This window comes from Notechis scutatus, chromosome 1, assembly GCF_049901735.1.
Source record: "Notechis scutatus isolate UNSWTSFEM ecotype Mainland chromosome 1, rNotScu1.2, whole genome shotgun sequence".
NCBI lineage: Eukaryota > Metazoa > Chordata > Lepidosauria > Squamata > Elapidae > Notechis > Notechis scutatus.
Window position 1 is genome coordinate 193,939,952 of NC_142009.1, and position 27,094 is coordinate 193,967,045.

Consider the following 27,094-nt stretch of genomic DNA (forward strand, 5'->3'; position numbering starts at 1 on the left):
CGTCTTTCAAACTTTCTTTCTGTCATCTCAAGAGATTTCTTCTAGGCTTTAAAAACCCTCTTTTGTAAATCCAATGGTAAATCTTGTCTAGGACATGATTTCATATCGAAAATTAAATAGAAACATCTGATTTAAAGCTGTCCATTACTATTCATCCAAGTTCTCCTGTCCTAAAACTTGCAATCTGCGGTGCTTCATTTCTTGGTTCCTGCATCTCACATTACATTTTAAACTTATATTTATTTGTAAAATGTAGAAGTTCTCTTTCAATGCTAGGGGCTAATCTGCAATATTGCTCTAGCTAAATCATATCTTCTCTTACTTCTGAAAGTTCAGCGTTCTTCCTTGTTAATTAGAGTGGGAGCACTAATAAAATCCAGTGGATTGATTATGTGATCCCTGTGTCTTTGTCTCCTGTTTTTCAGACGGTTTTGAAGCTGTGCTCTGTCTTGTACAGCTACTGCTGAGATGTAACTTAAAAGGAGAATTGCAGGCAAAAAGGCAAAGTGACTTGTTATATTATCTTAGCACTAGACTAAACTGAAGCACCTTTGTCCCAGCTGAACATTCTGCTCTGTTTTGATAAAGGAAAGCATTTATCTATGCTAAAGTGGCAATATCAGACAAAGGCAAGGAAAGCCAGCTAAAAACAATAAGTTTCACTTATTATAGTCTGCTTTCTTGGTTTTGAATGGAAAATATAAGAATTTGATTATCTTCTTTGAAATTTTTCATCTTATTTGAGAAGAAAATGAGATGTGCAACCTAAAATTGCTCTGTGTCAGCCTTTTCCAGCCGTAGCCCTTCAGGTGTGATGGACTACACTCACCAGAATTTCCAGACACTTTGGCAGACATTTGGGGAGCTATAACCCAGTACACCTGAAAGGCTACTTTTACGATATTGAAAGTTTCAGGTGGTTTGAGAACTATACACAGCTTTTTTCCGAGTATCACAAAGGACAAACCAGAGGTAATTTTGGATTGCCTGTACGTCTTGCAAGAGGGGATGCTTGTTGATGTGTTACTTTTCTAAATGCATGAGATTATTTTTGTTTGGTTTTGTTAACTCATGAAGAAGTTCGCTGGAACCCCATCTTCTCGGTCTCATAACAACATGAAATCATTGTGTGACACTGAAGACAAGAAATTGTGTGAGAGTGTGTGTGTGTGTTAGTTATATAGTTAACTATTCAGTTGTAACGTTTAGCATTGCTTCTTAGCTTAGGAAGTCACTAATTAGAAATTTGAAGATGATGTCTCCCTTAAGTCAACATCTGGTGATGATACAGGCATGTCTGTATTGTTTCCTTGGTAACGGTATAGAAGTCATTTGCCCCTGTTGGCTTCTAAAATGCTTTTTGACTTTCTGGGCTAACCTACAAACCCTGAGATTTCCTGGTGCTTTCCCATCTGAGTACTAAACAAGCTTTTTCAAGATCATCCAAGGTCTGCTAAGTGCTGCCACTTCACTGTTAAATAATGAGCGAGGTCTGCACGGGCAGATAGATTTTAAAGCTTTAGCTCACTTGTAACATTTAAAGGTTTACTTTTTTTTTCTGAGCAACATGCAAGTAGATTTTTCCCTCAGCTAAATATAGCTTGGTAGAATAGAATCTAGGATGAATAAAATATAAGCTGCCATTTTTTCGTTTTCTTACAGCAAACACTAGTAACTTTACCATTGTGTCTGGACTGTGAAGGTTTATGATCCCAGACAGATGTTGGTGTCTACAAATCACTTGGATTAAATTACAGTCACTTAAATGTATTATTAGAATTTATTTATTTATATACGTGGGGAAAATATATCCATATTTTCATAACTCCAAATTAATGCTTAGTTTTGGGTTCGCCGAAATGATCAATTGTTTCAGGAAGGACCAAATACATACATCTTTTATGGAGATATTAGTGCTGCTGAATTTATACCTTGATTATGTTGAAAGAGTTTTTGCATTTAGAATAAAATAGAATAACAGAGTTGGAAGGGACCTTGGAGGTTGTCTAGTCCAACCCCCTGCTTAGGCAGGAAACCCTACACCATTTCAGACAAATGGTTGTCCAATATCTTCTTAAATACTTCCAGTGTTGGAGCATTCACAGCTTCTGGAGACAAGTCATTCCACTGATTAATTGTTCTAACTGCTAGGAAATTCCTCCTTAGTTCTGGGTTGCTTCTCTCCTTGATTAGTTTCCACCTATTGCTTCTTGTCCTGCCCTCAGGTGCTTTGGAGAATAGCTTGACTCCCTCTTCTTTGTGGCAGCCCCTGAGATATTGGAACATGGCTATCACGTCACCCCTACTCCTTCTTTTCATTAAACTAGACATACCCAGTTCCAGCAACCATTCATTTAACAGTGAATGATTAGTGTCTGGATGTTTCTCCTGGAAGCCGTTCGGATCATCCAGTGTGTGGGAGGTGCTTCAGTCTGCGTCGTTGTAGGCTGAGCTTAATTACTGAGGATTGCTCCGCGCTTCATCACGTGGCTGCCTTGCAATCCCCAGTTTACGCTCAGCCTTCGTTAGGTTAGGCTGTGTATCTCCCACTCGTTGGCCGATTCAAGCATACTCATTATTATTTCAGGTTTGCCTTTTATTCCTGGTTCTCCCTTAGCCTCTGCGCAATTGGGGTGGCTGTAGCAGGGGAGCGCGTTTCTTCGCCCCCAGGGGGGGATAGAGAGCGGGCGGTTTTCGCGCTCCGGCGTCAATCCTCCCCCTTTTCAATTCGGCTCCTTGCCTGCCGCTTGTTTCGCGCCGCTCTCATAGCGGCTTTATCGATCGCGCTGATAAGCGCAGCTGGTGTTCCCCCACCAAGAAAATTACTTGGCTGCCTCGCTCGGCTCCTAGGTGTGCCGGAGAGGCTTATGTAGCGCTCTGGCGGCCCGGGATTAAAGTAGGTGGCGGCCGCCATTTTGGGCGCCGCCGCGTGTATAACGGGCGTAATTCTAATAGGCCTCGTTGGGCTGCGAAGGGGCTAGCTCCTGTTGTAGGCCTGCCAGCCTATGAGAGCTACTGCAGATTCGATTTAATTGGCTATCTTGTTGGCTTTCCGCAGCATGCTCAGAGCAGAGAATCGCAGCCTATCCCTCCCGGTTTGTGCCTGGGAGCTCCAGCTGCCAGAGGCCTTACTCCAGCCTCAGGCGTTTATTTGGCCAATTGGAGATTTTTAGCATTATATCTGAGGTCACTCCCTCCTGGGAGCACTGAACAGATCCCTGTTCATTTCTTGTATATGAAAAATAAATAATAATAATAATAATAATAATAATAATAATAATAATAATAATAATAATAATAATAATAATATAATGAAATATTATATAGAGATATACATATATATCTATTGGTACATGGCAATAACGCATTACCAACACTGATTGGATTACATATACAGTGCTTATAAGCATGTATATATATATTTATATCAATAATTATAACAATAATAATATTGTAGAACTTACTTATCTAAATTCCAAAAGGGGGCGCGGGCCAGCTGAAAGGACACCCGGCCTTTGTTGTAGGCCGAACCCTTGGCGAGCCAACCGCCTTAAATTGGAGCTATAGTCCTTTCTTCTATAATGGCAGATGACAATTCCACTAGAGGCCCTTCGTTTGAAGGCCAGATCTCAGTCCTACCACCTGCGCAGTCAGGCTAAGGAAGCCTCTAAGGAAACTTCTAAGACTTCTCAGAGAGACGCCCTAAGGCGCCATAGGGCACTGGAGAAAGAATTGACAGGTGATCTAGAGAGGCACAACCAGTGCCCCCAGCCCCCTTCCTTCTACCTCCAGACACCCCCCTCCTCCAGATTCCTCTTCCCTCTCCAGGCGCTGCTTACAGGGACACCAGGTGCCCGAACCGACAACCAGACGAGCGCTCGAAGCCACTTTCACACCACGGCCGCTGGCCTGCGCCAGGAGGAGGCCGCCTCTGTCGAGATTCCTGCGCACATGCAGGCATGGATGGAACAGACTATCCGCCAGGGGATAGCAGAGGGCCTTTAACAGATGCCCAGGTCCGGTCCCCCTCGATGGCGCCCGAACACGTCTCGCCATCACTCAGGTCCTTGCCTGATTGGACCCCACTCATGGTCAGGTACCTTTATGGGGACAGCCCCCGCTCAGAAGGGGAAATGGAGAAGGCTATAGAGGACCTGGTTCGGTTCGGGGAGGAGGAAGATCTTGAATGGGGGTCCATACACCAAGGGAACCCCTATCAGAGATAGACCGAAGGAAGGGGACATGTCCGAGGACGAGGGCCTCACCCCCATCAACTCACCTTGTGGGTTTGTTCAAAGCACACATATTTTAAATCCCTGCTATTTAAGGCCAAGAGCATTTCTGGCCTATCTGTTCAGTCCTCCTCGCTCTCCCCCTCCGGCAGAGGGACAAGAGGACGCCGTTTTTAGGCAACCCGTGGTGGAGGCGGAGTTATTCGGCCCCACTCATATTTCACGACCTAGTTTCAGACCTGTTGGACTCTATAAGAGCTCCCCTGCCCCATCCAGCCAGGACAAGAGGTTCTTAACCTCAATTCGAGCTTCTGCAACTTGCTTAACACCCCGAGGTAGACGAACCCTTCGTTGGCTTAGTTTCCTCGTCCTCCCCAGTGACCCCTTGGAGGCTCTAAAACCCGAGGACAAGAGGTCCGAACTGCCGTTGAGTAGGGCTCATCAGGCGACACCTGGGCTGTCAGATCGGCCATGGCCGCTTCCTTTTTCACCAGGTCCTCGATCCGGTGGCTCCGCCAACTGAAACAGCATGTTTCCCCCTCTAACACTAGGGCACATCAGGTCATCGTAAAGTTAACGGCCGCAGTGGAACCCTCGGCCGACGCCACCTACCACAGCCCTTTGTCAGGTGGCCTAGAGGTAGAGCACTTGCCTCACAGTCAGGAGGCCGTGAGTTCGACCCCAGGTAAAGGCTGATATTTCAGATAGTCTCTCCTGCTCTTGTACATTACCTCAATGGTTAAGTTCTCCGCCCGAGTAATAACCTCTCTCGTTACAGCTCGCCGCCTACTCTGGCTCTAGCACTGGCAGGCGGACATAAAAAAACAAGGTTAAGCTGGCCACTGCCCCCATTAAGGGGACAGACTATTTGGCACCGCCCTGGAGCCATTGCTATCTCGAAACCTGAAGCAAGAACAGAGCCAGTTTGGTGTAGAGGTTGAGGTACCAAACTACAAAGCAGGGCGCTGTGAGTTCAAGTCCTGCTAAGAACAAGAAAGCCTCTGCCCTTTGGAAGGTTCCTCCCGACCCTTCTACCAGTCCCCTTCCAGCCCAGGTATCCGAGACCCCCTCCTTCCGGCAATTCCAGCCCCAGGATCGAGCCGATCCAGGTTACAGGAACAGGAGGGGCGGCAGCAGACGGCCCTTCACGGGCCCCGGAGAAAGCCTCTCTGGCGCACCAGATAGACCCTGCTCCTCCCTTCCCATCGAGGGATGCCTCAGGCATTTCGCCGACCGATGGGATTCCCCACTTCCGATGCCTGGGTCCGTGGCACCATCAGGCTTGGTCTCGCGCTGAATTCCAGCGCCCCCGACTTCTTTATGGCATCCCCCTTTCGAGGGACCCCACCAAACACAACTCAATGGATTCAGCCATTCAGCACACCATCCCAGCGGGGCAGGGGTTTACTCCCTCCTCTTCGTGATTCCCAAACCCTCAGGGGGATGGAGGCGATTCTAGACCTGAAACGCCGGAACCGTTACCTGATCTACCGCAGGTTCAAGATGGACACCCTACAGTCCATTCTACTGGGCATCAGGCAGGGGACTGGCTAGCCTCTATAGACCTTTCAAGGCGTCTCCCCACTCCCATTCCGGCCCTTCCATTCCATATTCCTCAGATTCTGCTACAACCACCGCCACTTCCAATATGTGGCTCTTCCCTTTGGGTTGGCCCCTGCCCGAGGATCTTCACTAAGGTCCTCGCGTCTCTGGCGGCCCCGCAGGAAACCTCCGGTTCGTCTCCATTGTTACCTGGATGACATCCTCGTCCTGTCCCACCCCAGACTCTAAGCAGGGAAGGATGTCAGAACTACCCTCTCTGCCCTCCAAGACCATGGGTTCCTGGCAAACTGGCAAAAGAGCCGACTGTTACCACCTACATGGATCACCCCTTGGGGTCCGTCATTAACTCAGTTCGAGGAAAGGTTTTCCCTTCCTCGGAAAGATTCCTTAACATTCAGGAAACCGTCAAACAAGTCAGACGTTCAAGAAGGGTAACACCTTAGAATTGTCTAAGCTACTAGGTAAAATGGTCTCATGTATTTCCATTGTTCCCTGGGCCCGGTTACACACCAGGTCCCTACAGTGGTTCCTGCTCCCGTTCCAACGGTCCTGCAGAAGCAATTCAAAGGCCACGGTCAAGGTGCCTTCAAGGGTCCTCACGTTTCTCCTCTGGGTACCAGTCCCGCCATCAACAAGGGACATGGCTTCAAGGAGTCCCAACGCCTCACCCTCACCACAGACGCCAGCCTGTCTGGATGGGGCAATCACATCCACTCGCTCTCGACTCAGGGCACATGGTCTCAGGTAGAACGAGCATGCAGTATAACTGGTTGGAACTCCGCGCCATCCACCTGGCCCTGCGCAACTTCCTCCCTCAGGTACGCGGGCGGCATGTCCTCATACTCGCGGACAACATCACGACCAAGGCCCATGCCAACCGACAAGGGGCACCAGTCCATCCGTTTGATGAGAGAGGCCGAGCGCCTCTGCCATTGGGCGGAGCGCAATCCCCTCTCTCTCAAAGCCGAGCACATCTCAGGGGACTTAAACACCCAAGCAGATGGGTTGAGCAGGACCACGGTGGACCAGCCCAAGTGGCGCTTCCACCCGTCACTGTTCAGGGAAGCGACCAAGCTGGTCGGTCTCCCGTTAGTGGACCCTTCGCATTCCTCCTCAACACTCGACTCCCCAGGCTTTCTCGAGGTACCCCTCCCACGGGCCGAGAACTACAATGCCCTCCGTTGCCCCTGGCCATCAGGGCTTCTATATGCATCCTTTAGCCCTGGCCCCAGAGTCATCCAGAAGCTCATCTCCGAGAAAGCAGAACTGATTCTGGTGGCACCCTACTGGCCCAGGCGCCCATGGCATGTGGACCTCCGCAACCTATCGGTGGCCCCTCCTGAAAAAATCCCTCCGATCAGGATATCCCTTTCTCAGGGTCCCCTCCAGCACCCGGATCCTCAGTGGCTCCTGTTAGCAGTTTGGAGGTTGAGCGGGAGCGTTTAAGAAAGGGCAGTTTCTGACCAGGTTATCGATACTATTCTAGCCGCCAGGCGACCCTCCTACAACCGGATATACAATGCCACTTGGAATAGTTTCTGCAAGGGTGCCAGGGGGTTCCAGGTCAACCCGCTTTCACCCTCCATCGTTCAAGTGTTGACATTCCTCCAAGAGGGTCTGAGGAAAGGTCTTCTCCGAACTCCCTGAGGCATCAGGTCGCAGCCCTTTCAACCGTCATTGTTTTGACAATCTGGGGTCCCTTCCCTCCACCCTCGCATCAGGGCATTCCTCAGGGGAACCACCAACTTTGTCCCCCAACGGTTCACAGATACCCTACCGGGGACCTCAATAAGGTCCTGGTGGCCCTTCTTAAACCCCCTTGAGCCTCTCAGGGTATCCACTCTCCAGTTCCTAACGTACATAGTCGTGTTCCTGGTGGCCATTACCTCGGCTCGCCGAATATCAGAGATAGCAGCCTTGTTGGTGAGGTAGGACCTTTGCATCTTCCATGCCGACCGGGTAGTTCTCCGGCCGGGCCCTACCTTCTTGCCCAAGGTCAACTCAACCTTCCACAGGGCACAGGAACTTACACTTCCGAACTTCTGCCCCGATCCCCCATGGGAAAGGGAGAAGCTCTGGCACACCCTGGACGTTAGACGGGCCCTCCGCATTTACATTAAACGTACCCAACCCTTCAGGAGATCCGAATACCTTTCCTCTCCTTTCAGCCCATATCATTAGGCCACAAAGTGTCCCCGTCAACCATCGGCCGCTGGATTAGCGCTACTATTTCCAAGGCGTACTTGTCCCAGACCCTGCCGGTTCCCAGCGGAATAGTGGCACACTCCACCAGAAGTGCTGCTACCTCTGCAGCTGGGGCCACTCAGGCTCAATTGCTGGTATTGGTCGGACGGCCACTTGGGCCTTCCCATCTCCCTTCATTAGACATTATAAGATCGACATATTTACCTCGGTGGAGGCTTCGTTTGGTAGAAGAGTCCTCCAGCGAGTCCTCGAGGAACCACAGGGGTCACAGGACCAGACGGAGTCCCCCCCGTAGGACAGCCAAGCTTTGGTATGTCCCACACACTGGATGATCCAAACGGCTTCCAGGAGAATGGGCGTTGGTTCTTACCTGACACGCCATTTCTCTGGGAGCCGTGAGGATCATCCAGCCCCACCCTTATTAGTTTTCCGTCTGGTGGGGTCTTGTTTCGGCCAATGAACCCTTTAGCATAGTAAGAGGAGAGCAGGATTTCTATTCACTCTCGACTTGCGTAAACTGGGGATTGCAAGGCAGCCACGTGATGAAGGGCGGAGCAATCCTCAGTAATTAAGCTCAGCCTACAACGACGCAGACTGAAGCACCTCCCACACACTGGATGATCCTCACGGCTCCCAGAGAAATGGCGTGTCAGGTAAGAACCAACGCCCATTCTGTTAATTTCATTTCTGCTCATTTTTCCCCCCAGGGGCTGTCAGGAGAGGGAATAGAGAGATCGGGTTCTCTTCATCTCAGTGGCACGTCTTCAGTTAATTCTTCTTTAAAGCGGGCAAAGCGCAAAGCACCTTCTCCACCTTCTAGAAAACTGCAAGGCCAAAGTGACCCTAGCATTGACACAGGTAAATATAGTATTTCACAATTCTGTACCCAAAACCTGAAACAGTTTTGCCTCTCATGGAAGGTAATGAACAGATGTTTTCTTTAACTTATAGACAGAGTTGGCTCATTGAATTATTACTACTTTATACCCCCAAATGTGAAATCACTGTGGTCACATCTTTAGCTGGTTTTGAACTTCATCAAGTTCTTCCCAAGAACCTAGAATATTGTAATGGATCAGTGTAGTATATGTGCAGATCTAAGCAGTGTGGCCTGTTGTATTATTCTTACTTTTGAAATTTGATGGGAAGTTATTACTTGTTACTTATTGATTACTTATTACATGTTGACTTATGACCACAATTGAGCCCAAAATTTCTGTTACTAAGAGAGACATTTGTTCAGTAAGTTTTGCCCCATTTCACAACCTTCCTTGCCACAGTGGTTAAATGAACCACTGCAGTTAAGTTAGCAACAAGGGTTGTTAAGTGAATCTGCCTTCCCCATTGACTTTGCTTGTCCGAAGGTCACAAAAGGTGATCACATGACTCTGGGACACTGCGACTGTCATAAATATGAGTCAGTTGTCAAATGTCTAAATTTTGATCATGTGACCATGAGGATGCTGCAATGGTCGTAAGTGTGAAAAACAGTCATAAGTCACTTTTTTCAGTGCTGTTGTAACTTGCAACTATTAATGTTCTACTATTTTTCTGGCAGCAAAACAGTCAGTCATGGTTCAGACGGGTTCGCTCGTACTGGTAGTTCTGGCCACTAGCTGGGCCTGCCCACCCTCCCTGGTGCTATCCCATCCTATATATATATATCTCTTTCACTCTCTGACTCACTTACCTGCCCACACAGCCCATCTGATTTCAACACCTCGCCTGCTCTACTTACCGCGGCTGCCGCACGCATGAAATCACCGTGTTTGCAGCCGCCAAAGCGGCTTTTCACTAGGCGAACCAGTTGTTACATTATGTGCAGCTCATCTCTGGCAGTTTACCTTTGATAAAAGATATTTGGGTATTGTTGCAGTTTTGCCATGAAGAGGAAGTCTTTCCAAAATGCCTATTTTTGCCTGTCTATTTTTCAGGATCCGAATCTGCAGAATCAATTCATACCGAAAGCATTGACAAAGGAAAATACTCAAAAGCGCAATCTCCAACAGGTATTTTTAATGCAACTTTAAGTAAGATTAAAAATGACAATGTCAGCTACATCTGCTAGTATTGCCATAAAACTCTTCTGGCCCCTTTATCATTCTTTTCTCTGCCCTTGTGATTATATTATTCTAAATGAAACCAAAATAGTGGTTTTATTTTGATTTACTTGAATTGGTCTTTAAAATGTATAAAATCAAGCATAATTAAATTACGTTCATGTTTTCTCCTTCCTTCAGCCTATATTGGGACCAGATTGATAACAGAAGGGACCTTGGAGGTCTTCTAGCCCAAACTACTGCTCAAGCAGGAAACCCTATGCCAGCAGCACCCAACCTTTTACCCACCAGGGACTGGTTCCATGGAGAGAGGTTTTTCCATGCACCGGGCGGGGACGTGGTTTCGCATGCTGCCTGCATCCATTGATGGGGCTTTGCTTGTTTGCACGGCCCAGTTTCTGGCATGCTGCGATCCGGTTCTGGTCCATGGACTAAGGGTTGGGGACTTCTGCCCTATATCATTTCAGAAAATGATTATCCTATCTCTTCTTAAAAACCTCCAGTGTTGGAGCATTCTGGAATCAAGCCATTCCACCGATTAATTGTTCTAACTGTCAAGAAATTTCCCCTTAATTCTAGGTTGCTTCTCTCCTTGATTAGTTTCCATCCATTGCTTCTTTTCCTTTAGTGATCTGGGGAATAGCTTGACTCCCTCTTCTTTGTAGCAGCTCCTGAGATATTGGAACACGGCTATCATGTCTCCCCTAGTCCTTCTTTTCATTAGACTAGCCATGCCCAGGTCCTGCAACCATTCGTCATATGTTTTAGCCTCCAGTCCCCTAATCATCTTCTCTGCACTCTTTCTAGAGTCTCAACATCTTTTTTACATCATGACAACCAAAACTGGATGCAATATTTCAAGTATAGTGGTTGAGGCACTAGACTAGAAACCAGGACACTCTGACTTCTAATCTTGCCTTAAGTACAAAGCCAGCTTGGTAAACTTGGGCCAGTCACTCCCTCTCAGCCCTAAGAAGGAGGCACTGAAAACCACTTTTAAAAAACCTTGTCAAGAAAATGGCAGGGACTTGTGAAGGCAGTCACCACTGACTTCAAGGCACATACTTGCAAGCCTATCTTCAGGAAACTCCCCCCCCCCCCAAACTTTAAGCAGTCACATTGATTTAGAGATAACATAAATATTTAAAATATCTGTAATCCACTGGTTTGTTCTATAGTAGGTGTTTTTTAAGGCAACCACAGTGAAATATCATGTAAATCAATACTCTGAAAATAGGGAGACTGAAGCCTTATATTCTGCACGAGTTTCCTCTTGGGAAATAATGTTTACGTAATAATTTGATACCTTATTTGAGATGAAGGGGGATGTGATTTGTTACACCATGTTCCTGGTCTTTCAATAGGTTAGGTTAAGAGAGTATGCGATTGAATAATAGTCTACATAACCCCCATCAACTATAGGAGTGACGGCTCTGACAAGTACAGGGAAAGGGGTCCAGTCACGCATCCTGTTTCCATTATCAAAGCTGGAAAGGGCTTAAATAGTTGACAGTGATGTGGAGGAAGGTGATAACTGCTGAAGCAAAAACAGAAACCAATCTCTTTATTTACAAATAGCAAGAAAAGTAACTTGGCATGCAGATCCTCCTACAACTACAGCTAATCTGTGCAACTCGATTTGTTGGCTTCCTCCTTTGAGTTTTCAGCATAGTTGTATTTTCTTTCCCTCTTTCCATTTCTCTCTCCACAATCATATCAGAGGTATCCTTGACTATTTTTCTTTTGCATTTCTGCCTATTAAAATATATTCACAATTCCTACTTCCCCGTTTAATAGCCTGGGTTTTCCAAAGGGACCAATATTCACTTTGTCCCCAATCTGCTCCCGAGAGGGTCAAGATGGCTGTATTTCTTCAAGGTTTGGTACTAGCTCTGAGGTTCTTCCCCACTTAATCTGGGCATAGAAGACAGTTTGCTTCATTTTGATAGCAGTCCTGATGGAAAGAGGATTTCTGAGGTGGGAGAAGCTGTGACCCTGAGTCTTGGAGAAAAGGGGCCATTGAAATGTGGGTTCAGAAAACTGGTTTTATGCAGAGCCCCACAATTTCATGTACAATTAATTGTTCTAGAAAAAAAGAATTGGCAATTGCTTAATCACATTGATTTCATTGATTAATGATTACATTTGCACCTGGGTGGTTATAAATAGATTGTAATTTCAAAAGAAAAAAAATAAGTGCCCTTGTTTCGTTTTTAAATAAATCGCATGCAATTTCAGTAGGCAATATTTTAGAAGAGGTAGTAATTCTGTTTGTATGAGAGGGAAAAAGGTAAGGCTCTTTTGAACTGATACCTTGATGATCAGAGACATTTACAATTCTTTTCAATGCTGAGCAGAGAAACGTGTTAATTGGATTGTGTCTATTAACTAAATGCTGCAGGCCTATTAATATTACCAAAAATGACTGAAAACATTTTGATTTAACTAACATTGTTCCCTCTGCTTTTTTTCCCCTTCTCGTGTTTGTTTAATTGTCACATTAATCAAGTTAATTCACACATTGTTTCCTAACCTGCTTCTTAGGCAATGTAGTTGATCTAACCAGGACCCCAATGGCAGCAGGTACTTCCAGCAGCTTTGATCCAACCAGTCATGATCAAAACAATATCCAACAAGTCGCGGATGAAAGTAGAGTTTTGGTTAACACTGATACTCCAGATGAATCTGAAGTGTCGCTCAAATGTAGGTGGCTGTCATGTTTTCTTCTTGGGACTAATTTACTAAATCATACATACTAGTCTCATTTAACACGAGCTCTCTGAAAGTAATGATGCCGTTTAATACATGTTTTGGGGAGGAAAGGAGGACATTCCATTCTGTTCAGCTTCCTGTGCTTGCTTTGAGTATTGTAGCCCTACTTTAAATTAATTCATTGCTTTTTTTTCTTGATACCTTGATGATGCCATTACTGTATTTGTCTTGAGAGTGGTGCGGTGGCCTAGACGTGGAGCTCTCACCTCACAATCAGGAGGCTGTTTAATCCTAGGTAGAGGCAGATATTTCTCTCTCTGGGTACAATGAGAATATATCTGCTGACCAAAACTCCACATTGGTGACTGGAAGGGCATCCGGCCATTAAACGCTCTGTTAGCTCTATTCAGTTGCCCAAACTCTACCCTGCAAGGGATTATGGGGTTGTTAAAAGAAGATGATTTTGTAATTGTCTTAACATAACTCTATGATACAACATATTTATGCTGAAATCATATGATATTATTTTATTAATGAAGTTAAGGGGAAGCTGAGCTATTCAGAGACTTTTCCTCTGATTATGGTAATGCTATTAGATAATTTTCTATTTTCTTCCACAGAATGTCTAAATATATTAAATTCTATATAAAGCAACTCCCTATGTTCCGGTTGGTTTATTCTCTTATGTGTTTAATTAAAGAAGGCAACATTACTTTAATGGTATTTTCAAATAAATTTGCCAAACTGTCATCTTCTATTAATATATAAGTGTTTTATATATTACATTGTCCCCACCTTATTTATAGTGATTTTAGATAATAGGACAAAGCTCCTCTGCCAGCATAGCAAATGCATCAGTAAGCAAGTAATTCAAACTTAAAAATAATAATCATAATATACTTTTGTATACTGAAACTCTCCAAAGTTTACACTTTGTGTCTGTGTGTGTGTATGTGTTGATGTTGTTTTTGCACAGCTGACATGGGTTCTGAATATAGCCTAAAGGAGATAGATGAGAAGGAAGAAATATACAGTGATTCTCTCAGTGCTTCTGAGGTTCCACTAGATGTTCAGAAACATGAAACTGCTTCTGATTCAAGTTTTAGTATTGGAGACAATGCACAGGAATCTAATGAAGAAAAAACAGAAAACACGACTGCAGGAGATAAGTAAGTAAAGCTAAGTTTAGTATGGTTTGATATATGCATGAGAGTAAGGAACTGAATAATTCATCCAAGATGGGTGCCATCATCTCACATTACTGCAGGTAGTCGTGGTGGTGCAGTGGTTAGAATGCAGTATTGCAGGCTAACTGCTCACACTGCCAAGAGTTCGATTCCTTCGATTCTAACCAGCTCAAGGTTGACTCAGCCTTCCATCTTTCTGAGGTGGGTAAAATGAGGACCCAGATTGTTGGGGGCAATAAGTTGACTCTGAAAACTGCTTAGAGAGAGTGCTGTAAAAGCACTGTGAAGCGGTATATAAGTCTAAGTGCTTTTGCTATCACTATAACTGTTGGAATGGGAGTTTAAAAATTGTGCTATCTAGTATAGTACTGTTAATGCCTCATAAGGGGGGGCCGCAGTGGCTCATGTGGTAAGACGCTGGGCCTGCATACCGCTGAGGTCGGCGGCTTGATTCCCGTGAGCAAATAAACTATGCAGGGGCAAGAAAGGAGCCTCCCCCGAATGCCTATCCCGTGGGTAAAGATGACACCACCCGAAAAAATTTCTTTCACAGAGGCAGTTAGCTACCTCAGTGATCCCTGGCTAACACATGCCATGCGCTAAAAATAAAAAAAAATTCCCCATATAGCAAAACAAAGGTGCTTCAGTGCTTCTAAAAAAAAAAAAAATGTCATGGCTGGTGAATTTATCAAAGATTGGCAGCTGATGTTTCCCTAGTTCATTTGGGAAGAGGAGGAGCCCCAGCATCATCTTACTGAAGCATTTTGGAGTTCTGGGTTTTGATGACAGTTCTGGGTTTTGATGACATTATCATGTTTTTTTTTTTTTTTTTTTTACTTTTTCCCCCAACAAACACTAGAATATATGCTTAAGCCTCCAATGGATCCCATTCACCTATTTTGCCCAGATTTGTGACAGCAATTGTGACCAGAATTTCCGTTGCTTAGCACTACGATTGTAAAGTATTACTACACTGCTTAACAATGCCATCTCTACAGTTCCAGTTATTAACTAAATCCCATGGTGGTTAGGTGAGGCACCTTTTTGTTCGCTTTCCACAACCAAAATTAGTGGGAAGCTGGTAGGAAGTTGCAAGTCCCTGACCAACTGCAACCCTGACCAGGTGGGAAGCATGGGCGTGCACTGAAGGGTTGGGGAGGGTGCGCAAAGATGAAAGGGTTGTATGTAAGAATTGGCACAGTTGGGGAAGTTGTGAGGAGGATCAGGGAGGGTGTGGTGCAGAGGGGTGTGCAAGGGAGCTGTGGCAGGGTTGTAACAGGGAGCTGCTTGCTGAGCATTCAGATGGTGATCATGTGACTGCAGAAGTGTTGAGATGACTGGAGCTCCAAGGACCAGTCACAGCCCTCATTCCTACAATACAGTGGTACTTAGAATGATCATTGAATGAATGGTCAAAGGCTACATCTGTCTATACAACAAAACACAGCTCTTCTTTCTAAAACATGCCAAAAATCTCAAGTGTATCTCCTTTATCATCATCACACCTCCTGTGGCCTGCTGAGACCCAAATCCATAAAAAGTTCAAAAAATAAAACTTATCTGCAACTCCTGGCAATGAAATGGCTATGGTCCCAGAATATACAATTCTTGCTCTATTTTATTTCTAAAATTTCAACAAAATTTAAGATGATATAAAGGTAAAGGGTCCCCTCGCACATACCTGCTAGTCGTTTCCGACTCTAGGGGGCGGTGCTCATCTCCGTTACAAAGCCGAAGAGCCAGCGCTGTCCAAAGATGTCTCCATGGTCATGTGGCCGGCATGACTAAACGCTGAAGATGCACGATTATATACTTTTACATTTATATTTATATTACATTTATATATATAATTATATAAGATTATCTACTTTTACATTTATATACTGCATTTCTGCCAAGTTGCCCAATACAGTTTACATTCTTAAGAAGCTAAAAGAAATGTGCTTAAGTAATAACCTGCAGGAGTTGAAAGCACAAGGTTTCAGGGCTGGGCATTTTTACTTTTCTCATAGGACATGGGTAGTCACAACTGCTACCTAAAGATTTGGTCAAGGGAGATTCAGGTTTAAGCTTTCTAGAAGCTTGATTCTGTCACCTGTGTCCTCAAAAATAAAATTTTATCATACTGTAAATAATTGATTAGCCTATCCATACCAGAAGGCTTGGGCTTCAATGAGCACTGCTTATTTATGCTTATTTTGCTTAAATTTAAAGATTAATGTAACTATTGCAGGCCATACTTTCTTTCTTTTCTTGATATTCTCTAGCTATATTTGTCTTTTCAATATCCTTGTATACCTGCCAGCTAGAATAACTGCAACCCATAAAAACCTACGCTATAAAAATATATTAGTCTTTAAAGTCCTTTCATTTTCATTGTTTTCTTTAGTTTTTTTCTTTAGTTCTTGAGTCATAAGCTGAACTTATGGTGTACATTTTATCATATAGACCATATTATTATTTTATGGACCATATTATCATTACAGGTAGTCCTAGGGTTGATTAATTACTTACCTACCTACCTACCACCGGGTAATTATGGGACTATTGGGACTGGGAACTGCATTGTTAAGTGACATAGTTGGAAAGCATAGCATGTGTTGCTTAGTGACAGTAATTCTAGCAGACCTGCTGCTGTCATTAAATGAGGACCATATGGGTCACTAAACAAGGACCTCGTGTGACAGTGAGTTTTGATTTCCTGCTGGACTTTACTTGTGGGAAGCCAGCAGAAAACATTGGAAATCACAATCACATGATCATGGCTCATTGCTACATCATAATTGCAAGCTGGGTGCCAAGCACCAGGATCACTTATCACATGACTGCAGGGATGCTGCAGTGGCTAGAACTCCAAGGATCCATTGTAAGTCCACCTCATTCAGTATTGTTGTAACTTGAGGACTACCTATATTCTACTCTTCCTTTGGCTCTTTTTCTGTCAAAACAGATTATGTTTTGTTTCATCTGTTTCTCAATAGTCCTCTCCCTAGTGTTTCTGTCTTGTTTCACAGCGCCCAAGATAGTGAAATACTGAGAGAAAGAGTTAGCATTCCCAATGGTACCACACTTGGAACATTGCGGCCAAACACAAATAATGGTGAGTTACTCTTTATAAGAATTATGATCTTGTCCTTCATGTAATGTCTTGAAAATCAAGAGACAATCCTTACAATCCTTGCAGTTTTTTCTGTGAATTTCTCATGCAAGGGAATTTTCTCTCTTAACTTTCTGGGAATGCTAATTAAGTTTAGTGACACAGGAATTATTCTGATTCTCCTTGTGGTCATTCTCAAGCCATATAAATCAGCAATCATAAAGTCCTGCCTGAAGTTCCAGTATTAGTGCTATACTAATACATTATTAATACAGTTATGCGTATTAGTACTACACTAATATAGTTTTAATACTAGTATTAGTTATAGTATTAATAAACTATTTTGGGACTGCCAAGCATAGATTGTGAAATCAGCCCAACAAATGGCAGTTCGATATAATCAATGAAATTTATATTAAGGGAATTATTATGCTTAGTACTGTTTTAATGAAGAGTTATGTAAGATTCAAATAATTTTTCTTCTCTGTGCTAATGTCAGAATTATGTTTCCCTTTTTAAAAAGGTCATAAAGAGCCAACATGTCCTCTGCCTTCTGACAAACTCAGTAAGGAAGAAATAGGAAAAAGTAACAAGCCTGAGACACTGGATGATACCTCTCTAAATGGGGTGAATGATCAAAAATGTCATCAGATCAATGTAGATCTAATAAAGACTCAGGATGTTGCAATTCAGACCCTATCTGAAGATAATTTTGGTCAGACTGCATTAAGTGAAAACAGCAATCATCAGGGTCGCGCACTGAGCCCTCACAAAAATCCAACTCATGTACACAAGCCAGTACAGAAAAAACATTCCTCAGGAGCCATGAATATGATGAATAAGACCATAGGACAAGCCGACCAAAACAGTGTGAATCCTAATGGCACCCATGATAATGCATTTGTAAATGATAACCAAGTTCTCCCGGAAACAATTGTCAGAAGCCCAGTTAGTTCTCCTACAAGACCGTACCCAGTTTACAGACAAGATTCAAAGCCTAAACCTAAGCCTTCCAATGAAATTACCAGAGACTACATTCCCAAAGTTGGAATGACTACTTACAAAATAGTACCTCCCAAGAGTTTGGAAACAGCAAAGAATTGGGAATTGGATCATGTGGAATACCAAGAAGTAGTGGTATCTCCCAAGAATGAAAACTCCCAAGAATTTGGTACACAAACAGTGGCTGCTAATACCTCAAAAACAGAACCTGATTTTAAGAATGAAGTTACATTACCTGAGGTAGGGAGGGATCTCCCGCCTAAAACATACCCGGCTGCTGATCATAGCCCAGTTTCCTTCTCCAATGCCAAAGGCCAGAAAATGGAGATAGAACATCCCAAGACTAATCAAGACCACCCGATTCTTCCCTTAATTCTAAATTCAGGAAGCAAAAGTTCTCCACCTGCAGTGCAAGAAAAACCAAAAATTTTGAGTCCCCCGATAAGGCCAAGCAATTTTTATATGCAGATACAGAGGAGAACCACAGATCATTATGTAACTTCTGCAATTGCCAGAGGTGGCTCTCTAAGCAGCCCTATTCAGAATGAAGCTAAGACTGCAGAGACGGAGAAAAAGGTGGCATCTCCAGATCAACATTGCGCTCCACTACCTAAGTCAATTACTGTTCCTTCTCAGTTACCTGAGGAAACTACTGAAAACGGATGTAATGAAGAAAGGAAAGTCGCTACTTCTCATGTAAAAGTATCTCAACCGTTGAATTCTCCTTCAACCCAGCTTTCTCCATTACATTTGAAAACTTTGCGGACTTTTGTTTTGCCTCAGCCATACTCTGCTCCTAAACCTTCACCTTTTGCTCTTGCTGTATCATCAGCAGTTAAAAGATCACAGTCCTTCAGTAAAACATGCGCCAATACAACCAGGCCATTAAAAGAACAATCTTCTCTTGACCTTAGCACATCAGCATCCAGCACCGAAGTAAAGGATCATTCATCTATACCGAGTCCAACAACTCAGCAAATCCTGACAGACAAGGTAAAACTTATATTTAACATACATTCACAATGGCATTGCCTCTCCCCTATCCCCAGTTCTATCTCTTCATACCGGAATATTTGAGTGAGTTATTTGTCCAACATTAGACAGTCATGTGTATTACCTGAATTTTGTGGCAACCTTAATCCTCCCCCTCCAATAATAATAAATGAATGATTGATTAATCTGGATCCATGAAAGCTTCATAAATATGTTAGGTGTTACAATGCTTTGTAGTTAGAAACCTATAGCTCTTTGAACATGTGCTCAGAATGATGGTAATACACTCCACTAACCTTACTTGGGCCATGTTTTAACCCAGCAGAAGACTAACGATGCAAGCTATGAGCAAAACAGGCAGGCACCCCCTTTATTCAACCATCCAGCCACCGCTATCTGTGAGAGAAGTATTGCTGCAGCAGTCCAGCGCCCTGACCCAGAACAGATCCACCAGAGCTTGCTGGCTGCAATCCGCTCTGGAGAGGCTGCTGCCAAATTGAGGCGGGTGAGTCGCTGTCCTCCCTTCTCCCGCTCAGCATTAAATCAACAGCAGGGGATTTAGAGGGCTTCTTTCAAAGTCACTGTAATGGTCAGAATATGATTATTGATGAGCGAATCTTGTGAACGTGGGATGATTTTTTAAAAAATAATAATAATAATGCCAATAGGAAATAGATCCGTGTTCAAAACTGTTGTTTCTGACTTTGATCTGGTTAACCTCCTAGACCTACTCTATTTCCCCGAATATACTACCTACCCCGAAAGCTTGATTTTTACATGTGTGCCCAATATAATCCCTATCCCCAAAATAAGCCCTAATCAAGACCCCGCCGACTCCAGAGTGCATGGGTAAAAATTAAGCTGGGATGGGGATGGTGGAGCTGCCCTACTACTTACCTTCGGACAGTTGCAGCCAGGCCTCGCACCCCACCACTCCCACCCCCACCCCGAGGCCTGCCTTATTGGCCCATGTTTTCTACAGCCGGCAAGGCTTTCCTGAGGCCTCTGCAGCCGATAATAGAGTTCTGAATCAATCCGGAGCTCTGTTATTGGCTGCAGAGGCCTTCAGGACAGCCTTGTTGGCTGCAGAAGAAGTTCCTGAAGGCCTCTGACAGCAAAAAGGAGGCCGGGGACGATGCACACAAGTGAGATGAGTCGGTGGACAACATCCCCTCCCGAAAATGCCTTTTTTGGTGGCAAAAATATATATAAGGCAGTCTTATTTTGGGGGAAACACAGTAGGTATATAATTAACTATACATTATATATCATATCATTACTGACTGATGATAGAGGATATCCGATTGTTCTGTATCCTTAGCTTCCGTCTCTTCCTATTTGCCTGGCCACTTTCCTCTTTCCTCCATCCCCTCTTTCAGTTTCCTGACTCATTTGTATTTTCCAAGTTAAGGTCTTTTATAAACCAGCTTCATACCTGCACTTCCCTCTTCCCTAAATCTCTTCAGCCTTTGAAGCAGATAGTTAACTCAGTATCTTCTTAAAAATCAAGGCAGTAAAGCAGAAGGATGGTGGCATCGGTTTAAAGTTTATAGGCTTCAAGTTTCAAAATCAGTACTTAAAAAAAAACCATACTGGATATTTTTCATGTATATTCAGCAGAATATTTTGCAGATTTTTTTTACAGAATTTTTGTTTTCCTCTAGTTCTTAATAGGACAAAATCTATACACAGAGAATTATTCTGGACTGGGGTGCCTTAATCACCACCTGTTTGGATTATTGCAGTGCCCCCTACATTTGGCTACCTTAAAGTCTACTCAGAAAGTGCATTGGTCCAAAACACAGGGATGGAAGTAATTATGGTCCTGTCTCATTTTGCTTGTGTAACACCATTATTTCATACTCCTATTGTGTTGCACCACTATTTTGACCAATTAGCTTCCAGCCGCAATTCAAAGGGCTCGCTGTCACTTCATGGGGCTTGTGGGGTGGCCTCTTTTAGTTGTTTCTGCCCCTCTGATAAGATCTGGAAAGTTTGCTCGCTCCAAGTTCTCATGGTAAAGCAGTGCCATCTTGCAGGGACTTCTCCATAGCCATACATGCTCTCTGCAACAGCATTCTTTCTGATGCCTGTATGCCCCCAAATCTGTTGTGTGTTTGTAAAGCTTTGAAGATCAAGGTTTTCCAGCAGTTCCTTTGGAAGGGTGGAATGTGAACTGGCTCCCTGCATGTTTTTCGTTGTTCTTATAATGAGCTGTGATGTTCTGCTACTTAGTAATTCTATTGTCACTTGTTTTTCTTCGACTGCTGTGAGGCCCTCTATGGGCTTGATTAAATACATAGTGAAAAATGAAGAGTAACTAAGGCCATGGATCCATTCATTTTGAAAACTGTGCATTGGAAAGAGAATGGGCCAGGGGTGGGATTCAAATCTTTTAACAACCGGTTCTGTGGGCATGGCTTAGTTGGTGGGCATGGCCAACTCAACATCACTCACATCGAGGCACGCATCTCCTTGCCTGGCCTCTCATGACTGTGGGGATGCTGCAACAGTTGTAAGTGTGAAAAATGGTTATAAATCACTTTTTTCAGCGCCATTGTAACTTTGAATGGTCACTCCACACAAGCAAAGTACCAGCAAAGGATGGGAAAAAAACTCCAGAGAAGTTCCAGAGACAGGAAGTCTAGTCCTGCCAAGAATGTAATAAGGGTTAACGGAGAGGCAGTTTCTGTAAGCAACACCAGAATGTTTCCTTCCTGCTTTCCTTACAGGATTAGGCCAGTAATTTCTTCTAACAACCGGTTCTCCGAACTGCTTAGAATGTTAATAACAAGGTTATTAGAATGTTAATAACAAGCAAATAGGTGTGAACCTGTAGAATCCCACCCCTGGAATGGGCTCTAAGGTGAACTAATATAGCCAGGATGGATCTATTTAGATCCATTCATTTTTAGAAGTTGTTTCAGATTTTCTTCAATTGTTCTCCTTTGAAGAACTCTCCCCACTGCCAAAAAAAAAAAAAGAGTAGCCTGTTGATTAGACTTTTGCACTATCTAACAATATGAGGAAATGAAACTTTGATGAGAAACGAATTTATTTTTATGCCTCTTGTGAAGATGATGTCAGGCTGTGGCTGCAAGTTGTCACTTCAGCTTTTTAAAACAAGACCTGTTGCATGTGAGAGAATTAAACCCTTAATGACAGCAGGCTGGCAGGCTCCGTGATTCCCTTGTGTATAGAGAGCAAGGAGAAAGGATGTTGGGCGAATGCTTTACTCTAGTAAATCAGGTAAAAGGTCTATCAGGTGCTCTCACTAACTGCCAAGTATTTAAGAAATGAGGCAAAAAAACAACAACCCTGTTTCTTCTGTCAGCCAAACATTTTCCTCCATTTAATAACTTGTTTGGGTATAGAGCCAAACTCTGTGGCCTTTTGTGCTGCAGCTTTATTTCTGTTGAATTAAGCCCTCATTAATTGCTAATCAAATGGGTCAAAAGAGGGCAAGGCTTGTAGCTATTTATCTCTCCAGAATGTTTCCATCATATGACTAGTCTCTTCCCATTAAGATAATGTTTAAGATAATTTTAAAATCTTCTTTTTAAAAAGCAAAATGTATATCTCATTCATGTGTCTGTTGACTTCATTCACTGATTGCAGCCTTGCAGGAGCTATTACCTTTTTTCTTCCTAAGCCCCATGTCTGTTGTTAAGTTGGGGCTGAAATAAGGTTTTGGGGAATGATAGATGCAAAATAGTTCACAGTGGGCAGAATCCACTAATTTTTACCCTGAGCTGAGTCATAGAGTATCATATTGTTCCCTTGTTATAATGGCTAAGGTGCTGGGTGAACGAATCTTAACAGATTTCTAAATAGCAGGAAGATAAGTTCCAAATCAGTTAAATGTACTTGTGTGTCCATAAAGAGCTCTATTCCAGCTCATGATCTTTAAATTAATGTAATATTAATTAACATGAAAACTGTTTCAAACTGATGCGGTCTGTAGGTGGCTTATTTGCTTGCTTGCTTTTTATCCCATGCTCTTTGAGAAGCAGGGAGATATTACTTCTTTTATATGATTTTTATTAAGTATTTTGAATAGATGAAAAGAAAAATTAATATAAAGGAAAATAAAGGGGAAAAAAGAAACACAAAGAATAAAAAGAAATAGCAATGTAATGGGATTTTCTTGCAGCAAATATAAATACAATTATAAAACTACCCTTTATTCTACAGTTACAAAAAGAAAAGCTACTTCTACTTATTTTTTTCTAATCAAAGCCAGGAATCATACCACTTTTTCCTGTTTCATTCCAAAAATGTAAGAGGTTTTCAGACAGTCAAAAAAATTTGCCTTTTTTACATATTTACCAAAATGATAACATGTCTCTTTTCCATTTCCAACATAAATACAAATACCTTTGTATATTCTATCATTAAGTGTTGTACCTTATGATGCTTGATTCTTAACGAATGTATCTTTTCTTTAATGTACACTGAGAGCATTTGCACCAAGACAAATTCCTTGTGTGTCCAATCTCACTTGGCCAATAAAGAATTCTATTTATCTATCTATCTATCTAGACAAGTTCTCTGATGATATATACCAGTGATACATCATTTTATAAAAAATTCCCTTTAAGATTAGAACATAATGTAAATTTCAGTCCTTTCAAACTATATATTTTCCCGTGGCTTCACTTGTATATTGTATTTTAGCCTATGTTATAAATACATTCTTTAATTTCTTTTATTTCAAATTTCAGTCAAAGTTTATACATTTTGCAATAACATGTTCATCTTTTATATATAGTATATTTCAAAATGAGACTTACAATATCACAAATTCTTTTTTCTAAATTAAAATGTTCTGATCATTATGCATAAAAAAGCTGTTGACAAGTGTCTCTTGTTGCTACTAAATCTTTTCTTGATTTTATTTTACATTTTCTTGATATGTTCTTTAACATATCTTTTTAATTTCACTCTATATTTTAACATAACTATTTTGAATATACAGTTCATAATTGTCATGGCAATACCCAAATATTTTACTATCTTTTCGATCTTAAAACCTATTCCTCAATTCTGTTTGATTTTGTATTTTCATATTTTAACATCTTTGTCTCCTTTTTTTTAACCTTGGAGATATGCTTCTTCCATCTCATCTTGTCCTACCAATTTGCGCTGTTTGGTAAAACAGAATATCTGTCCCGAGACACCCACTGAATGTCAAGATTGATTAATATTTGAACCCAAATCTTCTCAGCCTTCGCTGACCACATCACATTACTCCCTTTATCAAACCTATATACACTTCTTTATTGAATGGGGTCCGAGTAGACATCTCATCCTGATAATTAGATGTTGCTCAGGGGGATAGCTTTTAAAACAGATGCATGTTGAAATGGCGGATAGATGGTATCCGGGCCTAGTTTTTTTCTATGATCCTGACAATATTTTCTTTTCCAGGTTGCACCTCCATCAAACACTATTGCCATCAATGGAAGATCCAGTCTCAGTTCTCCAGTGTCCATCGAAACAAGTTACAGTAGTCATTAAGATTTTGTACAAAATATTTTGCACTTTAATCACAATTGCATAGATCTACTGCATAAAACCTACTTCACAGTTACCTGCATAATTATTGAAGACTATGTATAAATGCAGGATTGTGTGGGTATACATTGTCAAGAGTAAAGCACAGAAATTTAATGGATGCCTCAAAAGAATTCTTAAAATATATAATTTATGGCTTTTTTTGCCTTTTCTCTTTAAAACTAAAAATGCTGCTTCAGAACTGATTCCATGGCGCAGAACAGTTGTAGATTTTTGCTGCTGTAATAATCAGATATGTTGATTACCACTTCATCCATAATAAATGATGTGTAGCAACATGCTGTATAATGCTAAGATTCATCTTAATGTTTGTAACTGCTTAATAATTATGTTCAGAAACATTTGAATTTAAATGTAGTTCTTCTCACCTGTTGCCTTGAATGTTAAATTTAAAATTAATTACTGCACTTAGCTAAATATTACCTAGAAACTCTGATGGGCAAGTTTTCTAGTAAAAAAAAAAACAATGTAGATGATATACATCTGAAGTTATATACTTCTGAATCAGTTTAAGTGCTTATTGTTCTCCCTTAAATCAGTAGAACCTAAAGGTGCTTTATTTTGGCTGGGTCATGCCTATTTAGATTGATTGTTACCATGTTTGTTTCTAGTATCAAAATGAAAAATAATGAAACAGAAATCCCCTGGCACCTACTTTATAACATTATATGTGGATTTCTTAATTTAAAACATGTTTAGTCTCAAAGCTAGAGTGCTTATGTCTGCGATGTGTGGCAACAATACCATCAGTGAGTTCAGAGGAATTTCTTTTTTTTCCAAAAGCAGCTGTAAATCCATATTCCAAACCTTGGAAAATAGCAATGAATGCTTCTGGAGTGCACTCCTGTTGCTGGTGATGGGTGTGTCCCCAAAGCTAATATGGCCAATGAGGATAGATAGTAACAATTGGACAGTATAGGAACATCTGGAAAATAACAGGTATCCCATCTTGTTCTAAGGTGGTACCGAAGAGCAGGTCCATGCATACGTGAACTGCATATCTCAAAATAGGTGTATAATTCACCATTCCTAATTCAGAGACCTGCATGAATTTGACTCGCCAGCACTAAGCTTCAGTAACTTCTGCCCACCTCTTTTTCTAAATTTGGTAGCTAAGCAGATATTGGGAAAGGATCTTTGGCAAAGACAGACTCATGGGACATATAGTTGGAAATATATTTGGAATCTATATAAATTGACATGAAGCACTCACAATCCAGCTCTGGGCTGGACTGAAGATTCTGGATATTTGTTTGGCAGTGGATATAAACTTTCAAGTCATTGAACTGGATCAGGTATAGCTTGAGGAGATCTCAAGCAAAATTCACAGTGGCCTAGAGCAGCCATAATGCATTTGAAAATAGATAAGCTGTAATTGAACGCAGACTTTTGTGCAGTTTTTCTTCAGTGTTCATAAAAGCAAACTGTTTTATGTCTGTTAATTTTTAAAATATGTTTTTGACATTCAGGAAATTCTGCATATGGTTATGGGGGGAAATGAGGTTCACTTAAGGAAATGGGTATTGGTGACAATTTCTCCAGTTCAAATTTACTTTAGAAACATTGTCAATAAACTAGTTCTATGAGTGTGTATTTCTAACATTGTAGAATTTCTGTGTTGAAAATCTGTTTGTGACCCTAGTTCTGATCAAGCAATAAATTGTAGATATGCATTGCAAATAATGGAATATTTTTAGTTTACTTTTAAATAACTCATGGTGTTTTCAGAGAAAAACAATGGTATTTATTTTTAATCATGAATCATTATGTTGAATTATAATTGTGAAAACTATCAACTTTTGATCATTTAAAAAAAGTTTTGAACAGATTAGATTTTCATGAAGACTTCAATATTTTCAAAATTTTTCTATACAGTGAGTTGCGTTGTATTGCTCTGCACGGGGCAATGAATTGCTGTCAAGAAAATTACATAATACAAAATTGGAAAAGTGCCATAATTTACCTCTTCACTGATATAGCTGCTTTTTTGCTAATATGACAATACATCATTCTTTCTGCCTACACATAGCTAGGTTTGTATATAGTAATCATGCCAGAAAATTATATAATTAGTGCTCTTTATATATACATCTAAAATGAGTCTCAGAATTAAGTGGAGAATGCTAGAAAATCTATACTAATATTTTTATAAACTATAACATACAAAACACCTTATCCAGTAATCCAATGGTATCACATCAGTTTTTTCATCATCTGTCATGATATCTGAGCAACTACAGAAGGAAAGCAATTTGGGATTACTTTTCTCTAATCTGCTGGGAATACAAATCTAAAAGAATAGGAGAAACAATCCAGTTCTATAGTTAAAGCATGTAAATACATCACCAAATGGATGAAGATTCTATTTATCCAACTATTCCACTATATAATGCACACTAATCTCTGCCTTCATCTAGCTTCAACTACTTGTCGTTCCAAGAACAGAAGAAGTAACAATTAGAAAGC

At 41.9% G+C, this 27,094-nt stretch overlaps 1 protein-coding gene across 21 annotated transcripts in view; it reads left to right on the top strand.

Annotated features, from left to right (window-relative positions):
- Nucleotides 1-26,311, top strand: part of COBLL1 (cordon-bleu WH2 repeat protein like 1) — a 135,260-nt gene extending 108,949 nt beyond the window's left edge. For 6 of the 21 annotated variants that reach the window (XM_087949816.1, XM_087949824.1, XM_087949825.1 and 3 more), the window contains exons 8-14: nucleotides 8,708-8,858; nucleotides 9,935-10,009; nucleotides 13,749-13,941; nucleotides 16,974-17,059; nucleotides 17,580-19,051; nucleotides 19,374-19,556; nucleotides 24,482-26,311. In XM_087949816.1, coding sequence (XP_087805942.1) covers nucleotides 8,708-8,858; nucleotides 9,935-10,009; nucleotides 13,749-13,941; nucleotides 16,974-17,059; nucleotides 17,580-19,051; nucleotides 19,374-19,556; nucleotides 24,482-24,571 — 2,250 coding nt within the window. In that variant the 3' untranslated portion in view covers nucleotides 24,572-26,311. Of the gene's footprint in view, nucleotides 1-8,707; nucleotides 8,859-9,934; nucleotides 10,010-12,604; nucleotides 12,764-13,748; nucleotides 13,942-16,973; nucleotides 17,060-17,579; nucleotides 19,052-19,373; nucleotides 19,557-24,481 lie in introns of all 21 variants that reach the window. The other 15 variants (XM_026674403.2, XM_087949813.1, XM_087949809.1 and 12 more) reach the window with 5 other exon arrangements.
- The last annotated feature ends 783 nt before the right edge of the window (nucleotides 26,312-27,094 follow it).